This window comes from Ciconia boyciana, chromosome 13 (genome assembly GCF_034638445.1).
Source record: "Ciconia boyciana chromosome 13, ASM3463844v1, whole genome shotgun sequence".
Classification (NCBI taxonomy): Eukaryota; Metazoa; Chordata; class Aves; order Ciconiiformes; family Ciconiidae; genus Ciconia; species Ciconia boyciana.
Window position 1 is genome coordinate 5,067,739 of NC_132946.1, and position 24,787 is coordinate 5,092,525.

At 39.1% G+C, this 24,787-nt stretch overlaps 1 protein-coding gene across 4 annotated transcripts in view; it reads right to left on the reverse strand.

The window, feature by feature from the left end:
* Positions 1-24,787, reverse strand: part of SDK1 (sidekick cell adhesion molecule 1) — a 427,429-nt gene that overhangs the window by 142,357 nt on the left and 260,285 nt on the right. For all 4 annotated transcript variants that reach the window (XM_072878276.1, XM_072878277.1, XM_072878278.1 and 1 more), the window contains 6 exons: positions 18,359-18,470; positions 17,207-17,397; positions 8,441-8,524; positions 2,208-2,402; positions 884-1,000; positions 457-624 (listed from right to left, as the gene is read on the reverse strand). In XM_072878276.1, the coding sequence (XP_072734377.1) occupies positions 457-624; positions 884-1,000; positions 2,208-2,402; positions 8,441-8,524; positions 17,207-17,397; positions 18,359-18,470 (867 nt within the window). The remainder of the gene's footprint in view (positions 1-456; positions 625-883; positions 1,001-2,207; positions 2,403-8,440; positions 8,525-17,206; positions 17,398-18,358; positions 18,471-24,787) is intronic.

A 24,787-nucleotide genomic window follows, 5' to 3' on the forward strand; every position in this document is an offset into this window, starting at 1 on the left:
CGGTGCCCAGGGCCACAAAGAAATAAAAAGGTATGAGGAAAATCATATCCATTGTAACTGTGGCCACAGCCTTAGTAACAGCATGGGCTGGTCTATACTGCCTGCAGACTCCTGGAGGCAGAAACCAACTGTAAATAGCCAAATCTACAAGTTAAAAGGTCTGATTTGCAATGCAACATTCACCAAGGCAAAACCTGAGTAAAATTGTAATTGTGATTGAAGCTCTATTTAAATACACTTCCTTTCACAAAATATAAAAGTTTATATGCATAATTTTACAATCAGAAAGGATATTTGCGAAAGGTTTCCTAAAATAGATACATTATTCCTATTAAATCATACAAGTATCTCTATTAACTAGAAAAGCATAATTACTTATGAAAATTTCCTGAGCATACAACAAAAACTGATTAATACTTGATTAAAGTTAGACTTTAAACAAAGCATTATCCTTACTCCACACTGTCAGCATCACAAAAGCATTCAGAGCTCCTTCAGAGTTGACTGCACAGCAAGTATAATTGCCGGCATCCTGAAGAAAAACGGGTGTTATCTGGAGCCCTCCAGATTCAAGAAGAATGAACCGAGGAATCTGAACTGAGCCACTGGCTAAGATCTGGTTGCCTGAAACACAGAAGGGAAAACCAGCATGATTAGTGTCACGTAGACTGCACGGATTAAGCACTGCAATTCTAGTTCTTCCAGAAGACTATTACAGCCTATCCAGGCCACTGGCTCACAACAGCCCCACAACAAACCCTCTGCTCGCAGAACCGGAGAAATGAAGAAATACGCACTGAATGGATCTACAGAATCTCAATAGTAAGAATGGACAAGGAAACATGGATTACGGCCTTTCCACAACAACTTAATAACTGGCTACCTTTCTTCCATGAGATGGCAGGTTTTGGAGCCCCTGAAACTTCACAGGTTAGCACTGCAGTCATTCCCTCTGTAACAGTGGTATCCTCCGGAAGCTGTATAAAAGCTGGTTTAATGTCTGGAATCAAAAATTTAAAAAACTCAATGCATCAGCTATCAGAAAGATCCTTTACCTATTATCATGGGCTACTTTACATCCACTTTTATAGAGCTGATCGTGGAGAAGGACATGACAATAACACATGAAAACCTTTCAGCAGTGACTGTAACCTTTCATTATTCATCTCCTAGGAATTGTCTAATTCAGTTTATGGAAAATAAAAATCTATCAGTGCTTGTACATGTGCAAGTAAGATGGCTTACAGATGAAGGAAGATAAAGCTCAAAATGAGTGTTTGGGGGGAAGTGGAGAAATCTAGACAAACAAAACTATTTTGTTTCATCTTCATAACAGAGTTCTTTAAGATGAAAAGCAACTTGAGAAAGGCATTAACTTTGAAACTTAAATGTCAGCCAAAAGAATTTAGAACCTGAGTCTCATCCAAGACATTTTCCAAGTTTCTTTCTCTCTTATTTCCCCCCCGTTGCATTTTATGACTTTTTTTTCCTGCTGTTTCCTAGATATATATTGAACTGGGGCTGATGTATTTTCTGAGGCTGGTAGGAATGCTGGTCAGTATGTGTAAACCGCCCTTGGGCTAAAAATCAGCTTCCTGAAGTAGAGTTAAAGTATTATGGATAGGGCTGTTAATAATCACTTTTAAAAGAGACTACTAGGATTTGCAATTTTTCCATAGAGAAAAGTGTACTTCATTAACAAAACCATTTAATCAGACTTTTTGGCCAAAAGAAAAAAAAAAAAAAAAAAGATATTTAACTTGAACTTCCTTTCTTTCCCCTACTAAATGTAGTTGTAGACAAAAGGCAGATAAAATGATACCATGCACAATCATGAAGCAGTAGCTTGAATTGAGAACCGAATTGCATTAGAGTAGAACTAGATTATTTAAGTATAAAGGAGAGACAAAAGTATTACGCAATTAACCTTCCCCCCCCCCCCCCTTTTCACTAAGTTCTCCTTTTGTAGCATGAAATAGGAGAGTTCACCTCAAGCCCCTGATGTCATGGAAAGTTTTTCTACAGGCTTCAGCAGACTGTGTCCAGGCCACAGAGGGCATTTGGGTACAGCTAGGGCAGCTACACTTGAAGAAAATCAAGATTCTGGGAGTCAAATTAAACAAGCACAGAGCAGTGGAGAAATCTGTAGGGTCACCTATAGAAATGCCAAGACAACTCATTGATCTCTATCGCAGCTCCTTACTCACTAGTCACATCCAGGTAGGTGTACGTCTGTATCTCCCCGGCTTTATTACTAGCAAAACACTGGAAGATTCCAGCGTCCTGAGGACGCACCGCGTGGATCCGCAGCCCACCACTCAGCAGTACTTTGTAGCGGGGGTTTTCCAGCTTGCTGAGGGGAACAGAGTCCTTATACCAGACCAGGGTGGGAACGGGAACACCTGAAAAGAAAAAAAAGAAGAATTTTGCTATTAGTCTTCGCACAACACGTTTTAGGTAGTCAAAATACATGACACTGTTATGGTCATATCCCTGGTTTCCCATCCTTCCACACCAGTTATTTATATTTTTACAAGCTGTTTCTGAAAAATGGAGGCTGCATCTTATATTATCAATGGTAACAATACACTGCAGAACCTGTGGGAATAAAACCAGCAAACAGTGAAAGGGGGAATGTTGAGAAAACATGTTATCAAATTACTTTCTTCACCCAATCATATTTCATGCTACTATAAAATAAGATTTACAGCAATTTCACATTGAAAGCCAGAATCATGCTACTTAAACTGCAGCAGTGTGGCAATGCAGCAAGTCTGTAAGACTGTTCCATCCCAAATAAGATTGCTCTGTGTTACTGTAGCTAAGATGTCAAAATAAAAAGGAAATGGCAAATTACACATAAAAAAATGAAGTGCTCACATGGCTGTATTCGAGTCCTAATTTGGCAGCTTAGTTTGAGCTGATGTACAAACAGCATGTTGCCAACAATGAGATAGCTTTCAATTATTATTATTTTTATTTATTCTCAAGCTTCACCTGTTATTTGAAAAAGGCAGACATTAGGAGAAACAAAAATCCTACCCTAGATATAACTTACCAGTCCTGTTTATTTCTGTTTTCTTTCATGTGCATGTTCTACAAACCCTGACACAGTTATTTCACATATATTTTTGCTGCAGTCATATCCCAGTCAGCTGGGATGAAGTGGCTGTAAATTTAGTATATACAAATAGCGTAGGATTCTCTTTTCTTCAAGAGATGTCAGGGGCCTAGAACAGTCATACACAGATGTTCCCATCCCACTCCTAATATCAGACAATGTTTTCTCTTTATATCCCAGAAATCCCTCACTGATCAAACACTGAGGGCCCTATGCAGCGATCTGAAGTGAAGCAGATATTTTATTATGTGATTGGATAGTCACAGGATCACAAGGGTATCAAGCCGATTTAAGTTATCTCAGCCCCAAACATCGCATTTTCATAACTGGTAGCTATTTTTGAACACATATCACTTAAAACCTCAGAGCTTCACTTTCCCTTGTAATAAGGTAAGGAACTGTGGACTTAAATTCATGGGTGAGTGAAATCTGCCCAAATAGAGAGAAGCAGGGTATCACAGAAGCATTACGGACGGGGCGTCACCGATGAATTGAGCATCTGCAGACAATGAATTTCACTGCAATGTTGGCAATGACTTAAGGTTCTCAGAGCGAAAGCACTACGGCAAGATCCATATTATCATCATTATCATTTTAAAAATCTCGAAGTTAAATGCTATTGTATTCTACTTCCATTCATATCTTCTCTCAATGTACTTACTCTCTTTATACAGACAAAAGCTATATTAACTCCTGGAAAGGATGTACAAACAATGTATGGAACAATTGAAAAACAACATTCAATTGCTGCTGTTACTTTTATAAACATGTATCATTTACTACAATCACCTCTGATGCTTTTGTTCTGCTGATAAAATAAAACGTACTCGTAACCTAGAAGGTAATCATCTCAGGAAGAAATCCACTATGTAGAGTGCATTGTCTGATAGAGAATAGACGTAGCGTGGTAGCTCACAATAGGCATAATTTAAATTTCATACAACAGCCCATATACAGAATTAGCGTAAATTTCAATGTTCAGAATTCTCAGTGAGAGTGTTATTCATCTCTTGAAAATCCTCCTGGGCAAATACAAATTATCACTGAGTAATGAAGAAACAGATGATGCAAAATGGAATAGTTCTCCTGATGCTGAGAAGCCTGGAAACGATTTCAAGTTTAAATAATAGCAACTCCATTTTCCCACATATTAGACTTGATAGGCACCTAGGAAATAATGAAATCCTGCATTCAGTACACTCAAACCTTTAACACTGGTGTCATTCCATAAATCCCATTCTACTAACAGTATTAGCAAACCTTCTAATCCTATAATCACTGTGAGATACACCTTCCTATCACCAACTCAGCTGACAAACTGAATATTACCATCTCTATTTTTCTACATTTCGGTTACAGATATCTTCCTCTACTCAAAGTTATGAGTCTGAATAATAGGATCTTATCTAAGCACTCTGATGCCTGTCAGCAGCATTCATTTGGGCTTTAGTGATCTTCCCAGAGAGATTTGTCTTCCAAGTTGTACACATTTTCTTATATCGTTTTGCTACCTCTTTGGCTATAAAAATGGTTAAACCCAGCTTCCTTTCTTCTCCCCCTCTCCTACCCCACAGCTTTCCTTTCCCCACACCCCCAAAGGAATTTTGCTCCTTTTCCTCTCTAAACACTTCTGGCGAAGAAATTATGAACAGAAGAAAACACTTTAAAGACCTTTTGGACTATACCTTTCCGAGCAGCATCAGTCCTACCTTACTGTTTGAGAGATTACAGTGTGGCCTAAAAGACTAGTAATAATCAATAAAATAAGCTTGTTTCTCAGCAGGTATGCAGCGCTATTCATTTCTCACAGACAAATTAATCTAGTGGTACGGAGGAGAAGGGAAGGCAGGAAACTGAGACTCTGGTTCTGGCTTTGCCACTTTCTCTGTAACCTTGGGCAAATAATTTATGCAATCAGAGGCTCAGTTTCCCCATCTGTGAAACAGATGCTTGACTCTCTGCCAAATTTAACTTACTTACAAACCTGGATAAAAGACTCAAAATATTCACTGTGTCATTTTTGTTATTTATTTTTATAGCCTTCTCTGGATCCCAGTGGGCTACTGGGGAATCCCAAAAGCATCTTTCCATCTACTTGTCTAAACAGGTAGAACTAAAGTCCAATTAACTGCACTCCCTAGACACCACCACCGCTGCCTGCAGCTCTAAACTTTCTATAAGCAAATAAGAAAAAGCATTTAAAGGAAACCCATTGAAAATGCAGGCAGCATCAGCGACTGCTGAAAGATATACAGCAGAGCATGGTTACGGCGCAGTCTGATACACTGAAACTCCATTACAGGGAAGTATAAAGCTAGTCTGTGCAAGTTGCAATTTTATTTACAGTTAATCTCTGCTTATACTGTGAAATTAATCTGTCTCTCACACATTCAAAGTGCACCAAGACTTGGCAAATGGGCTTTGTGCGCGGAACTTGATGGGGCTGGGGGAAATACAATCTGTCTTCCTATTTGTAGCAAAGGTGCAGGGCGGCTTTGCAGTTCCCCTAGTGCTTTATTCTCGCTCCTAGCTCAGAGCAGGGAGACAGCAACCTTCATTTACCCTCTTTTTAAATGCTGGCAATTGCCAGATTTGTGTAACAATGGATCAAAACTCTATATTTAATACTAGTACCTGCCCCTTACAAGTCTGTGTTACAGATACTCAGCAAAATAATCCACATGAAGACAGGTTTCCATGCACCTGCACCACATTCATCAGCAAATTGGATGTGCACTAGAAGAGTTCAGCAGAAATACGTTATTTTCTCTAGTAAGTGTTCCCATATCTCCAATAATACCTCATCTACTGAGAATGGTTATGGAGTGCCCTATTAATCCCCCTGGGAGCTAAACTGCTCAAAGGAAGAGTTAGGGCAGAAGAAGCCAAACTCTTCTTTCCCTGAATCCTCCAGGTTTTTGGGTTTGTGGTGGTTTTGGTTGGTTTTTTTTTTTTTTTTGGTAATACATGAAAAACATTTGAGACAGCAGATACATTTTTTTCAGTGACAGTGAGATAGTCCAGAGATTCATCAAATAGTTGTGTAGGATTGAAACGTTTTTAAAAAAAATCTCAGAATGTTTTTTTAACTTAGTTTCTCTAATGATACAACCCTTAGTTTTAATTCTGCTACTTGAACAATCTTCTCCAAGAAAAAAATTCCGGTATGTTTGTCATACCACATGCTGAAACATAAAGTTGGTGGCACATGGCCAGAATAAATGTCTATCTAGTCACTTTTCCTTCCCTTGAAATTGTCTTGTCTTGGATGCTCAGGCACAAAATGCAAGAACAGCCCAAGGACAAAATGCTATTTCCACCTTCTCAGCTCCAGTAATCTGTGCTTCAGCTATTTCCTGAGCCAGAGGTTGCATACACACAGCTGTGTTTAATAGTCCTTATTGGAGTTTTCTTCCATTAATTTTGTTTGGTTTTCTAAATAATTTTTATTTCTGATCTTAACTACTACCTGGACCAATGACCTCCACAGTTTATGTTTTCTGAAAAAGTACTATCTTTCCTCTATCGTACATCTCCTACCTGAAAATTTAGCCACGTGCCTCCTCTACTTCTTGCACTAAGCAATACAGAGTCATCTTCTCCTACTCACCTTCCCATATGGCACCCGCCCTTCAGTCATCTCTTTCACCAAGTGCTCCAGGCAGGTTAATTTTTCATTATTGAAAAACCATGGTTGACATCTAATTATACCATTCCTACTTTTTTGTATCTTTTCCAGTTTTTCTACATCCCTCTCTCCAATAGAGCGATTAGAATTGTGTGAAGTATTTGAGATAGGGGTGCTGCCCCATGGATTCCTACAGTGGCATTCTCTATTTTTTCTCTACTCCTTTCTTCGCCGTATCTAACATTTTGAACCATGGCTTGGCAGTGAACTGATGTTTTCAGGAGACATACCTTTTCTGCACAGTAACAGGTAATTTCATCTCTGTCAATAATTTCATCTGCTAGTTTGTTGTCCAGTCAGTTTGAATCATCAGACACTTCTGCGACTCTGTTGCAGTCAGTTTTAATGTTGACTATCTTGAATAATTTTCTATAATCAGCAACTATTATCATCTTACTATTCACCCTCTTTTCCAGGGCATTTATGAGTATGTTGAACAGCACAGGTTCCAGCAGAGATTCCCGGGGAACTCCATTGACAGCAGGTCCTGCTGTGTTTGTTTAAAAAGTTATTAATTAACAACAAGACCTTGTCTCATAGAACCTGATAGCTTCGTTTCTATAAGAGCCTTTTGGTAAGAGACCTCGTCAAGGGCTTCTGAAATTCTGAATCAACCTTACACACATGCTTGCTTGTCGCACTGATGTATTTGAAAAGCTTCCCTCTAGAAAAGCAGTGTTGACCCTTTCCTACATAGAGCATAAAAAATGCTTAAATCATAGTGGAAATAATATAATCATGCAATAAAGAATATCTTTTATTGGCTCTGATCTGGAGAAAGAACCTATCCAAACAAGCTGTTAGTTAGGTTTGGGTGTTTTGTTAATCAAGGTTGAGTACTTTTTACCTAAGGATCTCATGGCATTTTTATGTGTATTGCTTGTTAAACTCAGCATCAGGGAAAGTGAGACAACAAAAAGTTCAGACGCTTGCCAAAGTCATGCAGCAATTCAGTGACAGACAAACTTGCTCTAATCACAAGACTATGAGGCCTCCTGTCTTGCTAGAGTGCTAAAAGAGGTGGTGCTTCTATTTCTCTGGAAATACATCTTAAAAACCATTTTGGGTTAGATGGAATTCTAGACATTTGAAGCCTTTTATGTTATTAAAACACCTGCCGATTAAAAACAGCCTGTAATAGTCCTCCTGCAGAATTCTTAACACTTAAGAACACTTAAATGTCAGAGTTACTGACATTTCCATTCAGTATAAAAGTTCCATAATTTTTAGAAAAAAGGACATTTGAATTGTTGAAAATATTGACTGTTTGCATTGCAAATGATGGGTTCCGTAACCGTACTTTCACCTCAGCTCATTTTCTGGCTCAAGACACTGGTGTCTGTTATATAGTGACACCTATGAAGCAAAGGCAGGCTAGCAGAGGGAAAGGAGCGGGAGTTGCCCTGCCCAACAAAGATGAACGTGCCGGCTTTACTCACGTCTAAACTAAACTACAAGGACTGCGCGATTTTCCAAGGGCAGAGGCCATCCCTCTCCCTTGTACCTGGGATCTGTGGTAATTAGCAATAACGCCGAGGCCTCAAAACATTAAGAGCTTATAGAAGATGCTTTCTTCAGTACTGGATATACGCATATCATTCATCCACGTTTGAACGCTTCTGCACACTCACCCATCGCCTGGCACAGGATGTCCACGTCTTTCTCCACTTCAGCCAAAATCACGCCCTCGGGCTCAGCCGTAAAATACGGTGGTTCTTCAGAACGGGGAAAGCAGACAAAAGTAATCAAACAAAGCCACAGCAAAATGAAAAATAGGTGTTGATTTAAAGATGTTCATCACATAATCTCTCCACGCGCGTTGTATTAATACAGTGCGTTACAAACAGACTAGCTTGTCTAAGTTTGTCTCTATTTGGAGGCACTTTTTTGGTAGTAAAAGCAGCATAAAAAAGCCAATATTTTTTTGCTATGCTGAGTATGAATTCCAAAGAGTCAAGTCAACGTAAGGTAAGATTTAGGGGTTTGCACTGCAAATTAATACTCAGAGCAGGGGCTACTTTTCATTTTATAGGTCTGAATCATGGAACATTTTAATTCTTCGTTCAGAAGGGCCTTCCCAAGAGGTTTATAAAGGTTTATATTTACAACATAGCATTTTATAGGATAGTTTGCTTCAGTATCTAAACTAAATTCCACCTCGTGAAGGCATGAAGCATGTCAAATAAAGTGCCATAGCATGTCAGAGAGCTGACATCAGAGGATAAGTGCAGCATAATTAAAAAAAATTCTTCTCAACTGTTTTATTTCTTGAAAGCCAACAGATTTAATGCTTTAATTGAAGTTATAGTAATAATCATAAAAATCCACACTTTATCATTAGGACTAAAAAAAAGATATTAGACGTTTAATTAAACAAAGACAAGATTCCAGAAATTGTAGAGTATGCTGTCATGTAACTCTTTCTTCTATGCAGCATAAAATTGAAGAGCATCATGTCAAAGTCCCACAGGCACTAAGGTTGCAGTAATTATCATGGTAACTAAAAACTGTCATAGTCTGTTCAATGCAATTATCATCTGAGTACTGTTTTTAGAAGCATTTTATTTGATTATAACTAGAGTGCTATATTACCATAGACAAATTCACTGGTAAATTTTAGCAAATACACAAACCACAATGTAAGTAGCTTGTGAGAACAAGTTACCTGTATTTTCATTTTAAGGAAATCGAGTATGTTTTAAAAAATGTATTAAGCTACAACAAGATCCAAGGTCATCTGGGCTGACGTCCTCTCAAATCTCTTCACTAAACATGTCTGAAAACCAGACGTGCAGTTTGTATTATTGATAGGACATTAGTATTTTCATAAATAAAACCAAAATCATATAATTTTATCTTGCAAAATCTTATTTCTCCTGCTACCACCTGTAGTATAGCAAGCGTTGCTGTCATTTCACAGTGATGACGTGACACGCCAGCAGGTACACATCAGTAAGCACCGGATTAGAATCCAAAACCCCCTTTCCCAGCACTCCTTCTCACTAACTACAAGAAAATAGTTGCTTGAGTGTACAGAACTGGGGTGTCATTTGAGCACCAATGGATATTACAATTCTGTATTCATTCCAAATAAAGTCAATCAATATTAGTCCTCAAAATCCTGTGCAGAGGAGGAGGTGAGGTTGCAAAATAGCCTGGAACACTCATTTACCCAGCAAAACCAATAAAACAAGCTACCTGATTGATTACATTCTAATAATATACATGTGTTAACATTATTGATCCTCACTGCCTAAATATAAAGCTATTAATAAACATGCATAGTAAGTTGTGATTTATTGCATATGATCTCATGCGTTAATCTAAACAACAAATTGAAAAGCTGAACGTTTAATTGAAATTCACTGATGGCACACTGTGTTTGACATGTTTGATCAACTAAGTTGCTGAGTCCTCTGCAATTTGTCTAAGTCCACGTTTAACTCTGAGTACACTCTTGCGTCTCACGCCATCCTCCAAGCCCTGTCTGATGTTTTCCTTGCCCTCCACTTTCCAGAATTTTATCTTTTTAATCTCCAAACTTTCAGCCTAGTGTCCGTCCTTACTTATGTATCTGTCTGTGGACACACAGGTAAGCGTCCACCTGTCCATCTCTCAAACCAAAATTTAAATCTTTCGTTCTATGGCAATTTAATTTGATTGTGAGGGGACACAAAGGGGAAAGGTGGCCAAAGCAATGCAGGAGCAAGACAGCGTCCGGACACATACCCTGACATCCAGACATTCGCATCTAACTTTGGGCTTCTTCTATGGACGTCTCTTCAGTCCGTGAGGTTCAAGTGTATTTTCCTCCTTTTAGGGAGTTCCTGACTGCACATCTTCCACCCTCCCCTTTATAAGGCACTCTGACCTTAACAGGCCAATTTCTAAGCTTGGCAACCTTCAGCTACCAGCTCTCAAATTTTCTCCTAGATCAGCAACATATTCACACACCAGTGATAAATTTGCAGATTTATCTTCAACATGGGCCTGCAGTCCAGCTGCAAAGCACTTAATGTGACCTCAAAGATGCTAGTGGTTCCATGGCCACTGCTTATGTGCTGCTGTTGCACACGGTTTCTGCAGTTATACTTGGCATATTTATATAGTCTGCTTTCCCAGTGCCTCTCCCAAAATCCTATCCTACAATCTGTGCTCCTTCCTTTAAATCCCACACAGGCTGTTATGCCACCCTCGAAGAAACTTATTACATTAAGAGATGCTTAGGCGAGCAGGTATCAAGCAATGAATTACCTGACAAGGAACTTGAAGTCAGTGACAACTGTCACTTAGCAAACGGGATGTGATGTTATAAAAGGAAGATTCACATCAGCCTTTTTTGAAAGAAGCAGGGAGAAACGGAAGCAGACAAGACAGAAAAAGAGCAGGAGCAGCAGAAAGATGCAATCTGAAGGCCATAGACAACTCCCAGAGGACTTTCAGGGTGTAGGTGTGCCAACAGATACGATTTCCAGTCTTCATCAAGCCCAAACCCACCTTTTCCCTTACACTAAAGCCTGCTGAACTCAATTCTCACAGCCATTCCAGCAGCTGGAAGCCCTGCCAAATGCTACAGTTGACATAGAGGGGTCGAGAGGCTGAGGCAACAACTGCCCATAGAGGAGTCAGATCTTGTTCTTACATGATAAGCACAGATATAGAAAACCTTCCAGAAGCAACTCTACAATTTACTGATTGTTAACTACCTGCTTCTGCTGCCTGGAGATAGAGACAAGCCTGGGTGGGAAGACAAGGTTAATTCATAAGGGAATTCTGGAAGATCTAGTATATCACATGGACAACAGTGCTGTGGCATCCCAAGTCTAATATACATGGAAAATTAGTCTTGGTGATTTAAGGTATGAGAGAATCACAGCAGTATTGGTGTACGTATACTCTCAGGGCTTTGAGGGAAACGAAACAGTGATTTCCATGCAAGCTGTGCTGCTTTTCCATATGCTTTTCCATATGCATGTCTTACACTAACAATGTGGATGCTCAAAAGGTCCTTTGCAGTGAGGGTCTATGGCTTCAATGGAACTCAGGCTGTGGAAGAAAAAGCTCTAGGTACAGGTGCTGGACAGCTGAAATCTAGGCTCCTCACTTCTCAGGTGAGTCAGGTGTATCACCTGCACATCAGGTGTGTGCCTGAGGGCCTGTAGACCCAGCATAAATTGCAAGTGAAAAATTCAGGGTATCTCAATTTGGGTGCTATACTCCACCTGGTGAATAACTATCAGAAAGAGGTCATAACAATGCAGTAATATTTATAAGGGTCAGACAGCATTCTGAAGGGGCATTCTGGCTGTCTGTATATATGACTCTACTGCATATTTATAAGGCTTGGTTTGAATGACACAGTATGAATTCGAACATTTGTTGTTGTAGGCAATAATCATGTGTTGAAATTTAATATGTGTGGTGAAATGAGAATGTCTTCCAAACTATGTAACATGCCAGACAGAAGTCCCCAGACACAGCAATTTCTAGGAATGGCAGTAGTCTGTTGGTATCGGGTCAAACATTTAAATTTTTTTGAAATTATAGAATCACAATAGTTAGAATAGGAAAGGACCCATTAGACTGAGCTCGCCCTGCCGGCAGTGCAGCATGCTATGCAATGAGAGCGGTCACATCTTGTATTACACTGAAAGAAACAGATACTGTATTGTTCAGATATTGTATTGGTGTTTGACTGATCTTAACTAAAAGGTCAAGAACAAGCAAAGGGGAAAAAGAATATTTGAATATAAATGCATGCTTTTAATAGTTGTTGAGGGTTTCAGGGGTTTTTTGCACTACAGCCATCATTGAAAAGATAGCCTCTCTGCAAAGCCCTGGGGAGCCTGAAAAATTTGATACTGTTCTAACTTCCCCCACGCAGAGTTACATGGTCACTGATTTTAACATTCAAAAGATAGCAGCCAGCATCCGTTACATACCCTTCAAGCTGCATTGGAGATGTGTGACCTAATCCTAGATACATACATGAAAGTCAGAAAGAACAGAGAAAGCCCCAGGGGCTCCTCCAAAGCTGAAATTCCTGCATCACTCAGAAATTCAGGCCTGCATATTTAAGAGGAAAATTGAGCCTTAAATAAGGAAGCCTTTCTCTAGCATTACCATAAACTAATTTATTTGGTGAATATCCTGTAAAGAAAGGAGAACTGGAAACTTGAGAGCCCCTTGTAGGTACAAAGTCCTTAACTCCAGACAGTAGATCAGACTGTCCATGCTGAGAGAACCCACATTGCATACACAGGTCTAACAGGTTCCTTGAAGCAGGGTTTTTCTTTGCATGAATATCAGGTTAAAACGGAAAGAGATTAAAAGGTACTTAGTTTCTTGCTGCTACCCCTACTGCAAGCTGCAGTCTGTGTGTTCTAAAACCTTGCAGCAGCACAGGGAACACACCTCCTGTTTGCAGAACTGAAAGAACAGGGAACTTCTCCTGAATGTCAGAGACACAGCCAGACTCCCCAGAAGTCCCATTGCTTCACTGTGATGTAGGTCCTGTGTACATCTGGGGCCAAGGCGACATGTCTGCATCCATCTCAAGAATCTCTGAGGCTCACCAAATCAAAAATTGTCAACATTTCTCTGCTTTGAGCCCAAACTGAAGTTCAGGCAAGTCCAAAGACATTTTATATTATAGTTTTCCTGAAAACTCTTATTCTTTTCTTATGCATAGTACATGAACACAGTCATCATGGTCTTTTCTTTAGCAAAATACATGAACACAATCATCATGGAAAAATTCTTTCCTCTGCTTGAAACACTACAAATGATGTCTTGAAAAGTGTCTAAGCTAGAGCCATGGGAGCTATTGTTTCCAGAGATCTGAGCACAAGGTATCGAGTTGGCTAGCTGCAGAGGAAAATAACTTCTGTTCTGGCAGTTCTATATACATTCAATGCAAATTCATGAACAATGGCAATGCAAAAAGAAGGCCCTTCTGCATCTCCACACTTGCTCCTGGAGAAGAACGGCGAAGGAGAAATAGCCTTATAGTTCGTCTCAGAGCCTAGCCAGGTGGGCCCTCCATATTAACGTTAGAAGTTTTCTGATCTGTTCCTGAATCCCATGATCCCATGAAGCTCTATCCATACCTGATGAGAACCAGGGTAGCCTCTAAAGGAGAGACAGACCTACCACGCTCCCCTATCATCTTATTTTCAGAAAGAAATCTATCCAGCTGGGATGTAAAAGTTCTCTCTAGGAAACACCAAGATGAGAATAATATGTCTATTAAAGTAGTTCTTTTGGGCACAAAACTGCTCCAAAAAGAAGGGAAGCCCTCTATTGTGATTCTGCTTTATTCCATCCTATTCCTTTGACCAGGCCAACAGTGTTTCAACACCTCATCATACCAGGCCATTCTTTCTAATTGTTTTCCTCCTCAGTTTGTTCAGATTTTACTTTCTGACTGCATCTGATTTAGAGAGCAGTATGGATTTCACATAGTGGAAGGGTTTCATTCCTCATTTTCTTAAGCTCCTAAAATTCATAATTTCCCATAGAACAATCACTTAAAAAATGACTATTGCAATTTGTCGCTAACGGAACTTGCAGGACTGGAGCAAAAGAATTTAAGATTAGCTCAGTTTTCAAATTGGTTTGCTCATGAGAAGACTCCTTAAATTACTTAATCTTCAAACTGTTAGTGATAAAACAAATGTGCTCTTATCTAATCTGCAACAAATCTTTCCCAAACTGTTACTCTGCCAACTGAGGAACATGCTACCCTTTAAAAATTTATAACAACTGCAGCTAATAAAACCAGGGTTTGGAACCACCTCAGTTTATCTTTGCTGGAACAATATGAAGATGTCAGAAAGCTCCTTGCCACATTCAGAAGAAAATTGCAGTGCAGCACAAGACCAGAGGATTTTCTTCTTGCTTATGCAGTGCTGCTTTATTACATTAGAGATTCAGATTTTTCAAATATTATTGTGATTTTAATTTACAAACTGAGATGTACTCTCAGAAATATTCAGAAAAAAATTCAGAGATAATACTGTAGGTCACAAATAATAATTTGAAGTGAGTACATGCCTTTGTACTAAGTTCCACCGCCTTCTAATAAAGCTCTTGTCACCATCTGAGCCCACACTCAAGTTATGTGACTTCCCTTAGCTGGGAGAGGAAAGGACTGGTATATTCCTAAAAAAGCTTCGATTAACGCAGTATTTGCGATATAGTTGATGCATCTTTTTATCGCTACCCCTATTCTACCTGTTAATAGCAAAATATTTTTTTCTATTAATCCACAAAAGCTCTCATTACCATACTGTTGAGTGTCTGTATTTGATTTATCCCAATCATTTTGAAAACAAACCTCTTCTATTAACACAATTTCCTTTTTCTGTTAGTCAAGACCCCTTATTAAGTCCAGACTGTGTTATTCTTCCAAGAAGTACAGGTTATTGTCAGGTCACTATTAACATGTACACACTACAAGTATTTTATACATGCAAATGGACAGGCATACTTGATTCTCTGTAAGTACTACCCCAACAGACTATGAGGGATACACTGCAAAAATCCTTAGGTTTCAATCTTGACTGCGCTTTCCTCTAGAACCCGTCCCTTGACTAATTAAACTACGGCCAGATCCATCCAAGAACCGTAAGGCTGAATATAAGTTATGCATTAACTACTAATCCTTTGATTCAGCTTCCTGTTTAGAATTAGAGATCCATCCTGCAGCTCAAGAAACTCATAAATAAAGAAATCTATCAGGCTTTGCTGACACACTGAGTAAACACCTGCAACTGAAGTGTCTTGTTCCATCACAAGGAAATAAAAGTAATTGGTAACCAATTTGTTTCTGCTTTCTTTCATCTCCTTGTTCTTATCTACAGGCCTTTTCATAACTTCATTCCCTGACAGCCCCCTAAAACTGGATAAGAAATAAATAAAACATTTAAAAGCAAGAGAGCAGATAAGCTACTAAAGAAAGGCAGCACTGCTAGTTTAATATGATTCCCCGATGATTGTTTCTCAGTTTTATTGTAACTGTATTTAAGAATCTTTTATATTAACCAAGAGGCTGCTTTAACTATTGCATTAGGCTGGATCTGACAGCATAGCAGCAAAGTTAAACTAGTTACAATAAAATCTCATGAATAAGGAAGAGTTTAAACAAAAACCATAAATAAGTGAAATCCGTCTCTGCTCCTTAAAGGGGAGGGAAGCTGCGAGGTAATAATTCTAAGAAACAGAGTACAAAGAAAAAGACTGGAACCAAACTTCATCCGGTAGATAATAAATATAATAGAGACACAGTGCTACAAATGAACCTGGAACAGAGCTTTGTAGAGAGAAGAGCTGTTTTCTCATTTAGCATGAACTACTATAAATTGCTGTAGTAGAATACAGACCATACAGCAGTCTTTACAACTTTATTTTCAGAAGGCTAAAAGAGTGTAGAGAATTGCGTGTTGAATTCCCTCTGCAATGCACTAAAGAAATGCATGTGCATGAATTCTGATCAACGCTGAGACTTGTATCGTTGCCAGAGCAATAACCGCTCCAGGACTCTTGCACAGTTATTACTGGGACTATTACATAAAAGCTAGACTTTACACAATCAGCTCTGCTTAAAACATCTAAATGTCTCTGTTCTAAAGCGTCTCTTTTATTCTAAAAGTCCTAAAAACCTCTACACTGTGTGCAGTGTGCTAATTTGCTTTATTATATCCGGATATGACATGCACGGTAACTACCATTTCCGAATGACCACCTCCTTGCTACAGCAAAACTCCAACACAGAGGTGATAGTGGAAACGGGCAGTGAAAGGGCACCAATGTCCCTTTAAACATATGAAGTCCAAAGTATCCCTTGGAGTCAAAGGTCTAGCATGTAGCACCAATTTTAATGGTATTTCCTTCTCCCTTTTGTTACCTCAGTAATGATATCTGCCTGCCCGTGTGCTCAGGAACGTCCTTGGCCCCCTGACTGGCATTTGCAACAGACAACGCACGGAACTGCTCCTAAAAGGCTTCTTTCGGAAATACAGGCACTTGACATATTAAAACTAGATGTAAGCAAGCTGGGAGTTAATCAGGATTTAATGCATCTAAAAGCCAAGATGGGGAAGCTGCCCAATAAGGATTGTACTACTGTATTTCCCCAACTTCTGATTAAATGTATGGTTTCACAGGGGATTCAGAATCACATCCGTGTGTAAAAAAATCTATTTGATGAATTTATATTCATGGGGAAGAACAGCTGAATTAATTTGGGAGATAACCCTCTTTCACCTCCTTTGTTCTGTTCTCTGAAGAAAGGTTCAAATGTAAGGTCAATGAAATATTAAAATATCAATTTTATTTCCTGTTATACCTCAGTCCAGAGCCTGTTTTACTAAAAAACACATTGCTGTGAGAATTACCCATTATAGAAAGGAAGGCTTTCGCTCTTGCTGGTTCCTCTGTGCTGTCTCTCAATTGTGCTTCACAGAAGTACAGCCCCACATCAGCAGAGGTTGGGTTGGTGATAGTGAGTCGTCTCCCAAAACTGCTAACGCCACTGGTTATTTTTACTCCATTTCTCTTCCAGGTCATGCTTAGTCTCTCAAGAGGTCTGCCGAGGTTTAAAAAAAACCACACACGAATACAACAATAAAACATATCTATTACAGAATAGTCTTGTCTGCAGTTATACACAGATTAGAAAACTTCTGGAAGTTTTCCTCTATCCCTGCCATTCGCTATTAAGAGGTAAATGCATCTCTAACTTCTACACATCAAGACTACAGACTACTCAAGTGGCATTACGCAAGCACAGCTAATTGATACAGCAATAGAACTTAAGTGCTAATAGTTTGATTTCTCCAAGCAAAAGGAGTAAATACTGCTACGGGAATCAGCTGCATGGGAAGTGCTTTCATTATAACTCAATTCCCAAAACAATATTAACGATAACAAGAACATCTCTGCCCTCAGAGGGGAAAGTGAATTGGTTGGTCATCTGATCATCCGAGGACCTCAACTATTCACTTCCACTGGAACTCAGTGCTATTTAAGGCCAACTAAATGGAAACATAGGAGGAATGCTGTGAACTCAATAGTAGGGTGCATTATGAACAGCTGAGCACTGTAAAATGAGAGCGTCTGTAATAAATTACTTCATAGGACATCCTCACTAATTTATTTACTAGGAAGCACAGACTGTTCAACCATATCACCTTTCATGGCAATAGGCAATACAGCTGAAATATTATTAACCCTTAACAAAACTTTTCCCTTAAGATAATGTCTGCTAGTTGAACAACACCATACTACTTTCCTTACCGTGTCAGTAACAGGCGGGAAGGTAACTCTGCCTGTATCCTTATGTGGCCAGAAAAATCAATGTTTAATTCAGTAATGTTGGACAAACAAGTTTATTCATAAGGTTACTTTGAAGAGCAAGCTACATGCTGCATTCTGCTTCAATCATTAAAATAAAAAAAAAAAAAAAAGAAAATAACTTCCTATGTCCTTCTCAGTAAAGGACAGTGCATTAAAATGAGCTCCTTATAACCCCGCTGCTTTTCCAATACCTTGCATTGGCCACACACTCCAGTGTGATTTCGCTGCTCCCTGCTACGACGCTTGTATTCTGTGGAGGGATTACAATGACGGGAGCCACGGTGTCAGACGGGTCTATGGCACCTGCATGGGCAGAAAGAAACCTCGTGAAGACTCTGTACATCTGCAAGGGTGAGGACTGACACCTTCCAGGCAAAGGATCTCATCAAGCAACACAGCTGCAAATTTCACTCTTCAACCTCACCATGGATTTTAATCTCCTCATTAAGGGGAGATCTTCAGCATGACCATTCTCGACGGCTTTCATTATACTGTACAAACACACTGTTTCAACATACCCAGCCTGGTATCATTCAAGACACACAACTCGCAAGAACTACTCCCAGATGGAGTGCAGGGGCCATTCTCAAATAGAGAGCAAATAAATTAAGCATCCTAAAGGTTTTCTATTGTTGAGCACTTTTATTTTTATCAAACACTTGCTGACTTATATTTTTAAGACCTTTTCATGTTTTGTTTAATCTTACCACTTCCATACCATTTCAAAAGAGTCTGCCAATACTCATGTTAGTTCTTTAAAAAGATTTTACACACTGGGGAACAAATATAAAATTAACAAAGCAGCATATCACAGCAACTTCAATCCCTTTTTCTTACCAGCAAAGTAGATAACCCAAATCTGCTACTCTTTTGTAAGGCATCATACTGTAAATAATTTAGCTTATGCAACAGTCAGCATACACTTAAAAAATGGTAAAAAGGCTGCTTGTAAATTTTCTCTGTATACGTTTAGTAAGTGAATTAAAATACCCATGTATTCATAGGTACTTTGCTTCAAGCAACTCATTTGGGAAAGAAAAATTAGCTATTTTTTAGCTTGAATAAAAGAGTAATAAAATTTTCTAAAGATACAGAATCCAATAAACGAATTATAGGGGAAAGTAATGAAAATAAAACTGAACTGATGGAAAAGCAAGCCAGTTAATCAAATGTTTTCTGCAAAGGCGGCTAACCCATGCCCATTAAGCAGAATGGGAAACTGGCAAATGCAAGTATGAACCCTGACGATAATTCCCTAAAGAACAGAAAATGGATAGAAGACTCTTTGCTTATCTCGCATCCGGCATGCCAGAAGCCATTTGACATTCGCTTTCACTTCTTGGATAGGCAGAGGTTTTCGTAATGGGGCTCAGAAAGTTCACAAGGTTAGCAAATTTCTGAGTTACCAAATGACAAAATTTTTACCTTTTGACGTTTTTGTAATTGATAGCAAATTGTGTACTATGGGAGATGAAGGCATGTAGTATAATTTTCCAGTTTTAAGAATGCCACCCACACATCTGAATAAATTCAAGCATCCAAGAATAGTACTTAAGGAAGTGGTAAGCACGTATTTATTTCTTCCCATAAATATGTTCTGTTGACCTGACGCAGGATCTATATGCAACTCGCATGGGATCTGAAAAAACAAGCTTTTAGTAGATTTTACTTCTGCTCAACAACTTTCTGGGAAATATGATGCTATGAGGTAGCAAATCTATTTTCTCAGAAGATTTCCATAGTGGTCTTACAGGTGTTGATGGCAGGAATTTTCTAGATAGTCATTGAAAAAATAGAAAACAAGCGGCAATCAGATTAGTAGCTTGTTACCGTTGAGAAGAAATAACCTCAGCATTACTGTTCACCACTACTTCTGTGCAAGACGAGGGTTTACAACAGTAAATGCTAAAACATCAACAAACAGTTACTAATTTGGCAGTAATCTTATCTCCATCTGGAAAAGAGGAAAACTACTTGTTTGACTTATTAGCTCCCCTGAAGAATGGCTCGACCCCACTAAAACCAGCCGAAGAAGAGAAGCCAGCTTTGTTGTAACCTCTAGGAGTTCACCACGTGCGAGCGGCTCTTTGTGCAGTGAGCAGATAAGCAGGGGAAATAAACGTGCACGTTACTCCGCCTGCAACCAGGAAAACATAAGATTTGACTTTCTTCCTGACCATAACAAGAATCTAAACAAAGTACGTGCTTATTTTTATTTTGTACTATCCCTGAAGCAAATCTATTAAAAGCAGGCTGTTGATAAAGACTTTGAGCAAGTGAATTAATACTGATGTGATACAAAGGGCTCATCAAAATGGTTAGCGCTTGGATTCTAAGTAACATACCTACAAAGGTCAGCTGCAGGTGTAGCAAGCATATATAGAAAACAACAACCTTTCAAAGTATTATCTAAGCAGTACGTAGACAGCATGCATACTCCTATTGCATGTTCAAAGACAGTTTAAGTTTCCCTTTGCAGCACAAAGAAACCACTTGCCATAATTCAGTCTGGCCCCAGTCCTGCCAAATAAAACTCAACAGGGACATTCCCATGGTTCCTTTTGCAGGGGGTAGTTTGCAGCTTTGTTTTGTGGCTAATCAAAATATCAAAGGAGGAATTTAGTTTTGCTTTAGAGTAAAAATCTCAACAGGGCTGTAACATGGGATCTGTGTGTCCACCCCATCCTTTCAGAATTTCATCCTTTTGTAAGAACTCCACGGGTTGGAGTATCGGAGTAGCCAGGCTCCTAATCTAGATAAGGAGTAACACTGTGATTTTGTTTTGATGATGTGACACAGCAAATCAGACTTCAGTCAGGCTGTGGAAGGTAGAGAGCTATTTCAAACAATCAGATAATGAAAAACTACCCAGACTTTCCAAGTTTCTTATCCTACCCGTCAATAAAGCCACTCCATCCCTCTCCTACCTCCTAATGCACTACACTGACATGATTTTACTTGACTGGTGCTACACTAAAATACAATGTGGAATGTCATTGTTAGTAAACAGACATTTTCTTTGAAAATCCTTTGTAGAAAACAATTGAATTTTTTTCTCCTCTTCACTGTTCCTTTTGTACTGCATCAGACTTTTTCTTGTCCCAGATTTTTCGGACTCTGCTGTTTCCTTCTGGCTTTTCACCACCTCTTCCTCCTCTGCCTCCCCTCCTTCAGGCAGCTGCTCTGCACTCGTCACTGGCCATTTCCCCTCCCTACCGTCCCATGGTCCCCTATAGATGTTTCACATTATTTAAGAACTGCTCAATTTTCCATGTATCCTTTATTTTAATGACTGAACTTCAGTTTCTCTGAAGGAAATATTTACTAAAGACACTGAAATGGGAGAGCAATACAAATGCATACAAGAACACAGTTACAGTGAGATGAATTTGCTAATAGGGGACACCACCATTCTCACCCATATTCTATCTTTTCTGAAAGGAAAGATCTTCTTTCCTTTCTGTCTGCTTTCTGAACCCCTCCTCTCAGCTAAGAAAGCAAAGCAACATTAGGGAAAAACACTGACCCCGGACCTGTAGCCAAGGGATGCCTCACTATTAGACATAATAAGTCTGCAGGGAACTTGTAGGAAGCTGCAGAGGCAAGGCTGAACAGCGCTGAAGAACACTTATGGGATGTGCTCTTAATCGCATTCTAGCCCTTAACAGACGACTGGACAGAAGGACTGCCACAGGCGAGAGTCCTAATCCAAACAGAGAGTTTTCTCCAAAAAAGAGCGTGCTCTGCTTTATTTCACATTGTATCTGTTTTAGCCACAGCACTCACAGTATTTCCAATCTACCCTTTGCTTCTAAACCTTCTCCTTAGACATCGTCTTAATTATTACCGGTATCTACTACAGCCCAGTAACTGACGTGCCTTCAGGACCGGCCCCAGCCAATCTTTGAGGCTTGACTATCATAACACCAAGGACTCCGAGTCACAAGTGGAGGGAGCTTATCTTGCAGCTCTTTCTGTGGTTCCCATCCCCAGCTGCTCATGAAGCACTTGGTGAACTGCTGCCATTTACCACCTAAAATATTAAGGTAAATTGGCACAAGTATTATTCTTCCATATTAGACTTTTTTAAAAAGAGGAAAAAAAAAAAGAGACAAAAAATAGAGACAAAAAAAAAAAAAGAAGAGACAAAATGGCAAGGAGAAGATCTGGGGTTTTTCTGTCCCTCTAAACATAAACTCCTCTCCAGACTGCGGCATTCAAGAGTCTGGTAATTCTGCACAAAGCAGAGACGTATTGAGGGAAGAGAGAAAAAGAAAGAGTGAACACCTCTTGCACGGTCTATTTGTTTTTACCACCAGTGACTGTGCATGACTGCACAACGCCGATCTTGGATCACACTGAACTTCCCCCTTCTCTCCTCCCGCCTGACCAAGAAGAAAACCCATCCCAAGTAGTCTGTAACACTGATTTTTTTTAATACTGATGAGCTGTAGAATTTTTAATCTGTTATTTAAATACAGTAATTATGTAGACTGGCCTATCATCTCTGAAAAGACAGTGTTTTTATCTCTCTACATATATTGCCCTGTAAGGTACAGGGAATTTTAAATATTATAATTTACAGTTTATAAAGATCACAGACTTTATCAAAGCCACTTGGGTGCTTAATTTTCCCAATAGGGATGAAATCTCACTCGGGCCATACGACTGAAGATACAAAAGCTGTTTTCTCCTTCAGAAATGTATAAACATTAGGTTCTTTCCCAGACTTTACACTATGGCATGCAAAGTTTATCTATATCTGTGTTTGTGGTGCAGAATATTAAGAGTATTACTTCAATGGATGCTCAAATCCACCTCAGAGAGATACAGTGCAAACCAGCCCTAATAAAAGGTGAGAGAAAGTGTTTATCTCTTGAAAAGAAGTAATAGCTTGAGTTCGGACTTGAGAAAAATGGCAAGTCTTATTTTTGAGGCTAAGCAATTAAATTGCTAATAGGTCCCAACCCTTTCAAGACACTTAATACAAACAAGGTGACCATGAGCAGGAGGAGGGAGGATTGCCTAAATAACCACCCAGATCACCCTCATTTACTTAGTATGGGGTAAAGCCTGGAATGTGATGTTGACTGCTAGTCATTCCTACCCTTAGTCTTAGTTACTACTGCAATTACTGCTCAGCGTCCTGTTTCCAGTGAAGAAGGAATCCCACAGGAATCAGTACCCAGAAGTGGATTTCCTTCTTCATATTATGAATTTGTCTAAGGGAGAAAAACACTTTGCAGAAAAGATCACCTGTACACTACCCTCTAATGGAGGAAGCTAATGGAGGAATTGAATACTTTAACAGAACTTTGAAACCATTTATAAGTTAACCTGGGAGAAAAAGATTAGAAAACTTTCACCGTAAACTTCCTACAGACTTTCAGACTTGCACGGTATGCAGAAATGACTTCACAATTACAATGCAGGATACATGCAAAGCTTCCTGTTACCAAATTATGGATACCTATATTAGAAAAAAAGCAGAATAGGAGATAAGAGTCCAATACAAATAGCAAAATTATTACATACAAATAGTTCGACATTATGGCATCAAGAATGTGCAGTCTCTGCCTATGTAGCATGGAATATGAGAAAAGAGGAGAAATGACAATCACACGGCATCTCAAGATTGCTCAAGGGAAAAAAAACCCCAGACCTTACAAACTACATTTCACTTTTTCCAGGTAGAACCTGCAGATGGTTTGGTTTATCATCCCACAGTGGATTAATGCCCCTTTCCCTTTCCAGTACAAGATACACAATGGGAATTGGATCCTAATCAATAATAGATTAATTTCCCTTCCCTTTTGCAGTACAAGATGCACAACAGGAACTGGAGCCTGATCAACAGACTAGCAAACGCTGACAACCACCTGCGGGCACAAGAGAGAAGCGTTATGCAAATAATGAAAAAAAGCATATTTTTTAATCATAAAACTCTATCCTAAAACATGGCGTGTCTATTTGTCCCCTATTTCTTGGAGTGATTATTAACAGGTTATACAATGAAAGAGCGTTAAGGTAATAAAAGTTACCATTTCATTTTTTCACTTTTATTCTAGGAAGCACTGTATTCGTTTTCAAGAAAAGGGAAATACGTGATGCTGCTGTGCACTGCTGTGCGCTGCACAGGTCTCTGCTCAGATTTCTAGACATAAAGAAAAATAACAGAGACTCTCCTCTGAGGATTCCTGGTCACATTTGTTTAGTTTGATGAATAACATTAAAACTCCAGATGGAGGGTTTTTTTGAGTCAGAAGTATGTATTTGTAAAATAATTAGCAATCCAATGGTACAGGGTTGGTATATGAAGAATTCTGACTTTTCAGTACCCGAGGATATCTTAAGATGCCTCAAATACGTACATATTAACATAATTTCTGATCTTGAACCTTTGAGAAACTAGACTCTAGACTCGAAGTAAATAAGCAACAACATAAAATCTTAGCTTTGTGGATCAAATTTATAGTGAAAATGGCCTAGTTGTTTGAATCAATCACAGCAAATGGATTCTTATATATATGGTCCTCAACTTGATCCAGACATCAGACATTGTGACATATGAATAAAACGCCAGATATGAAAAAGGTTTACAAAACACAATACAAGCAAAA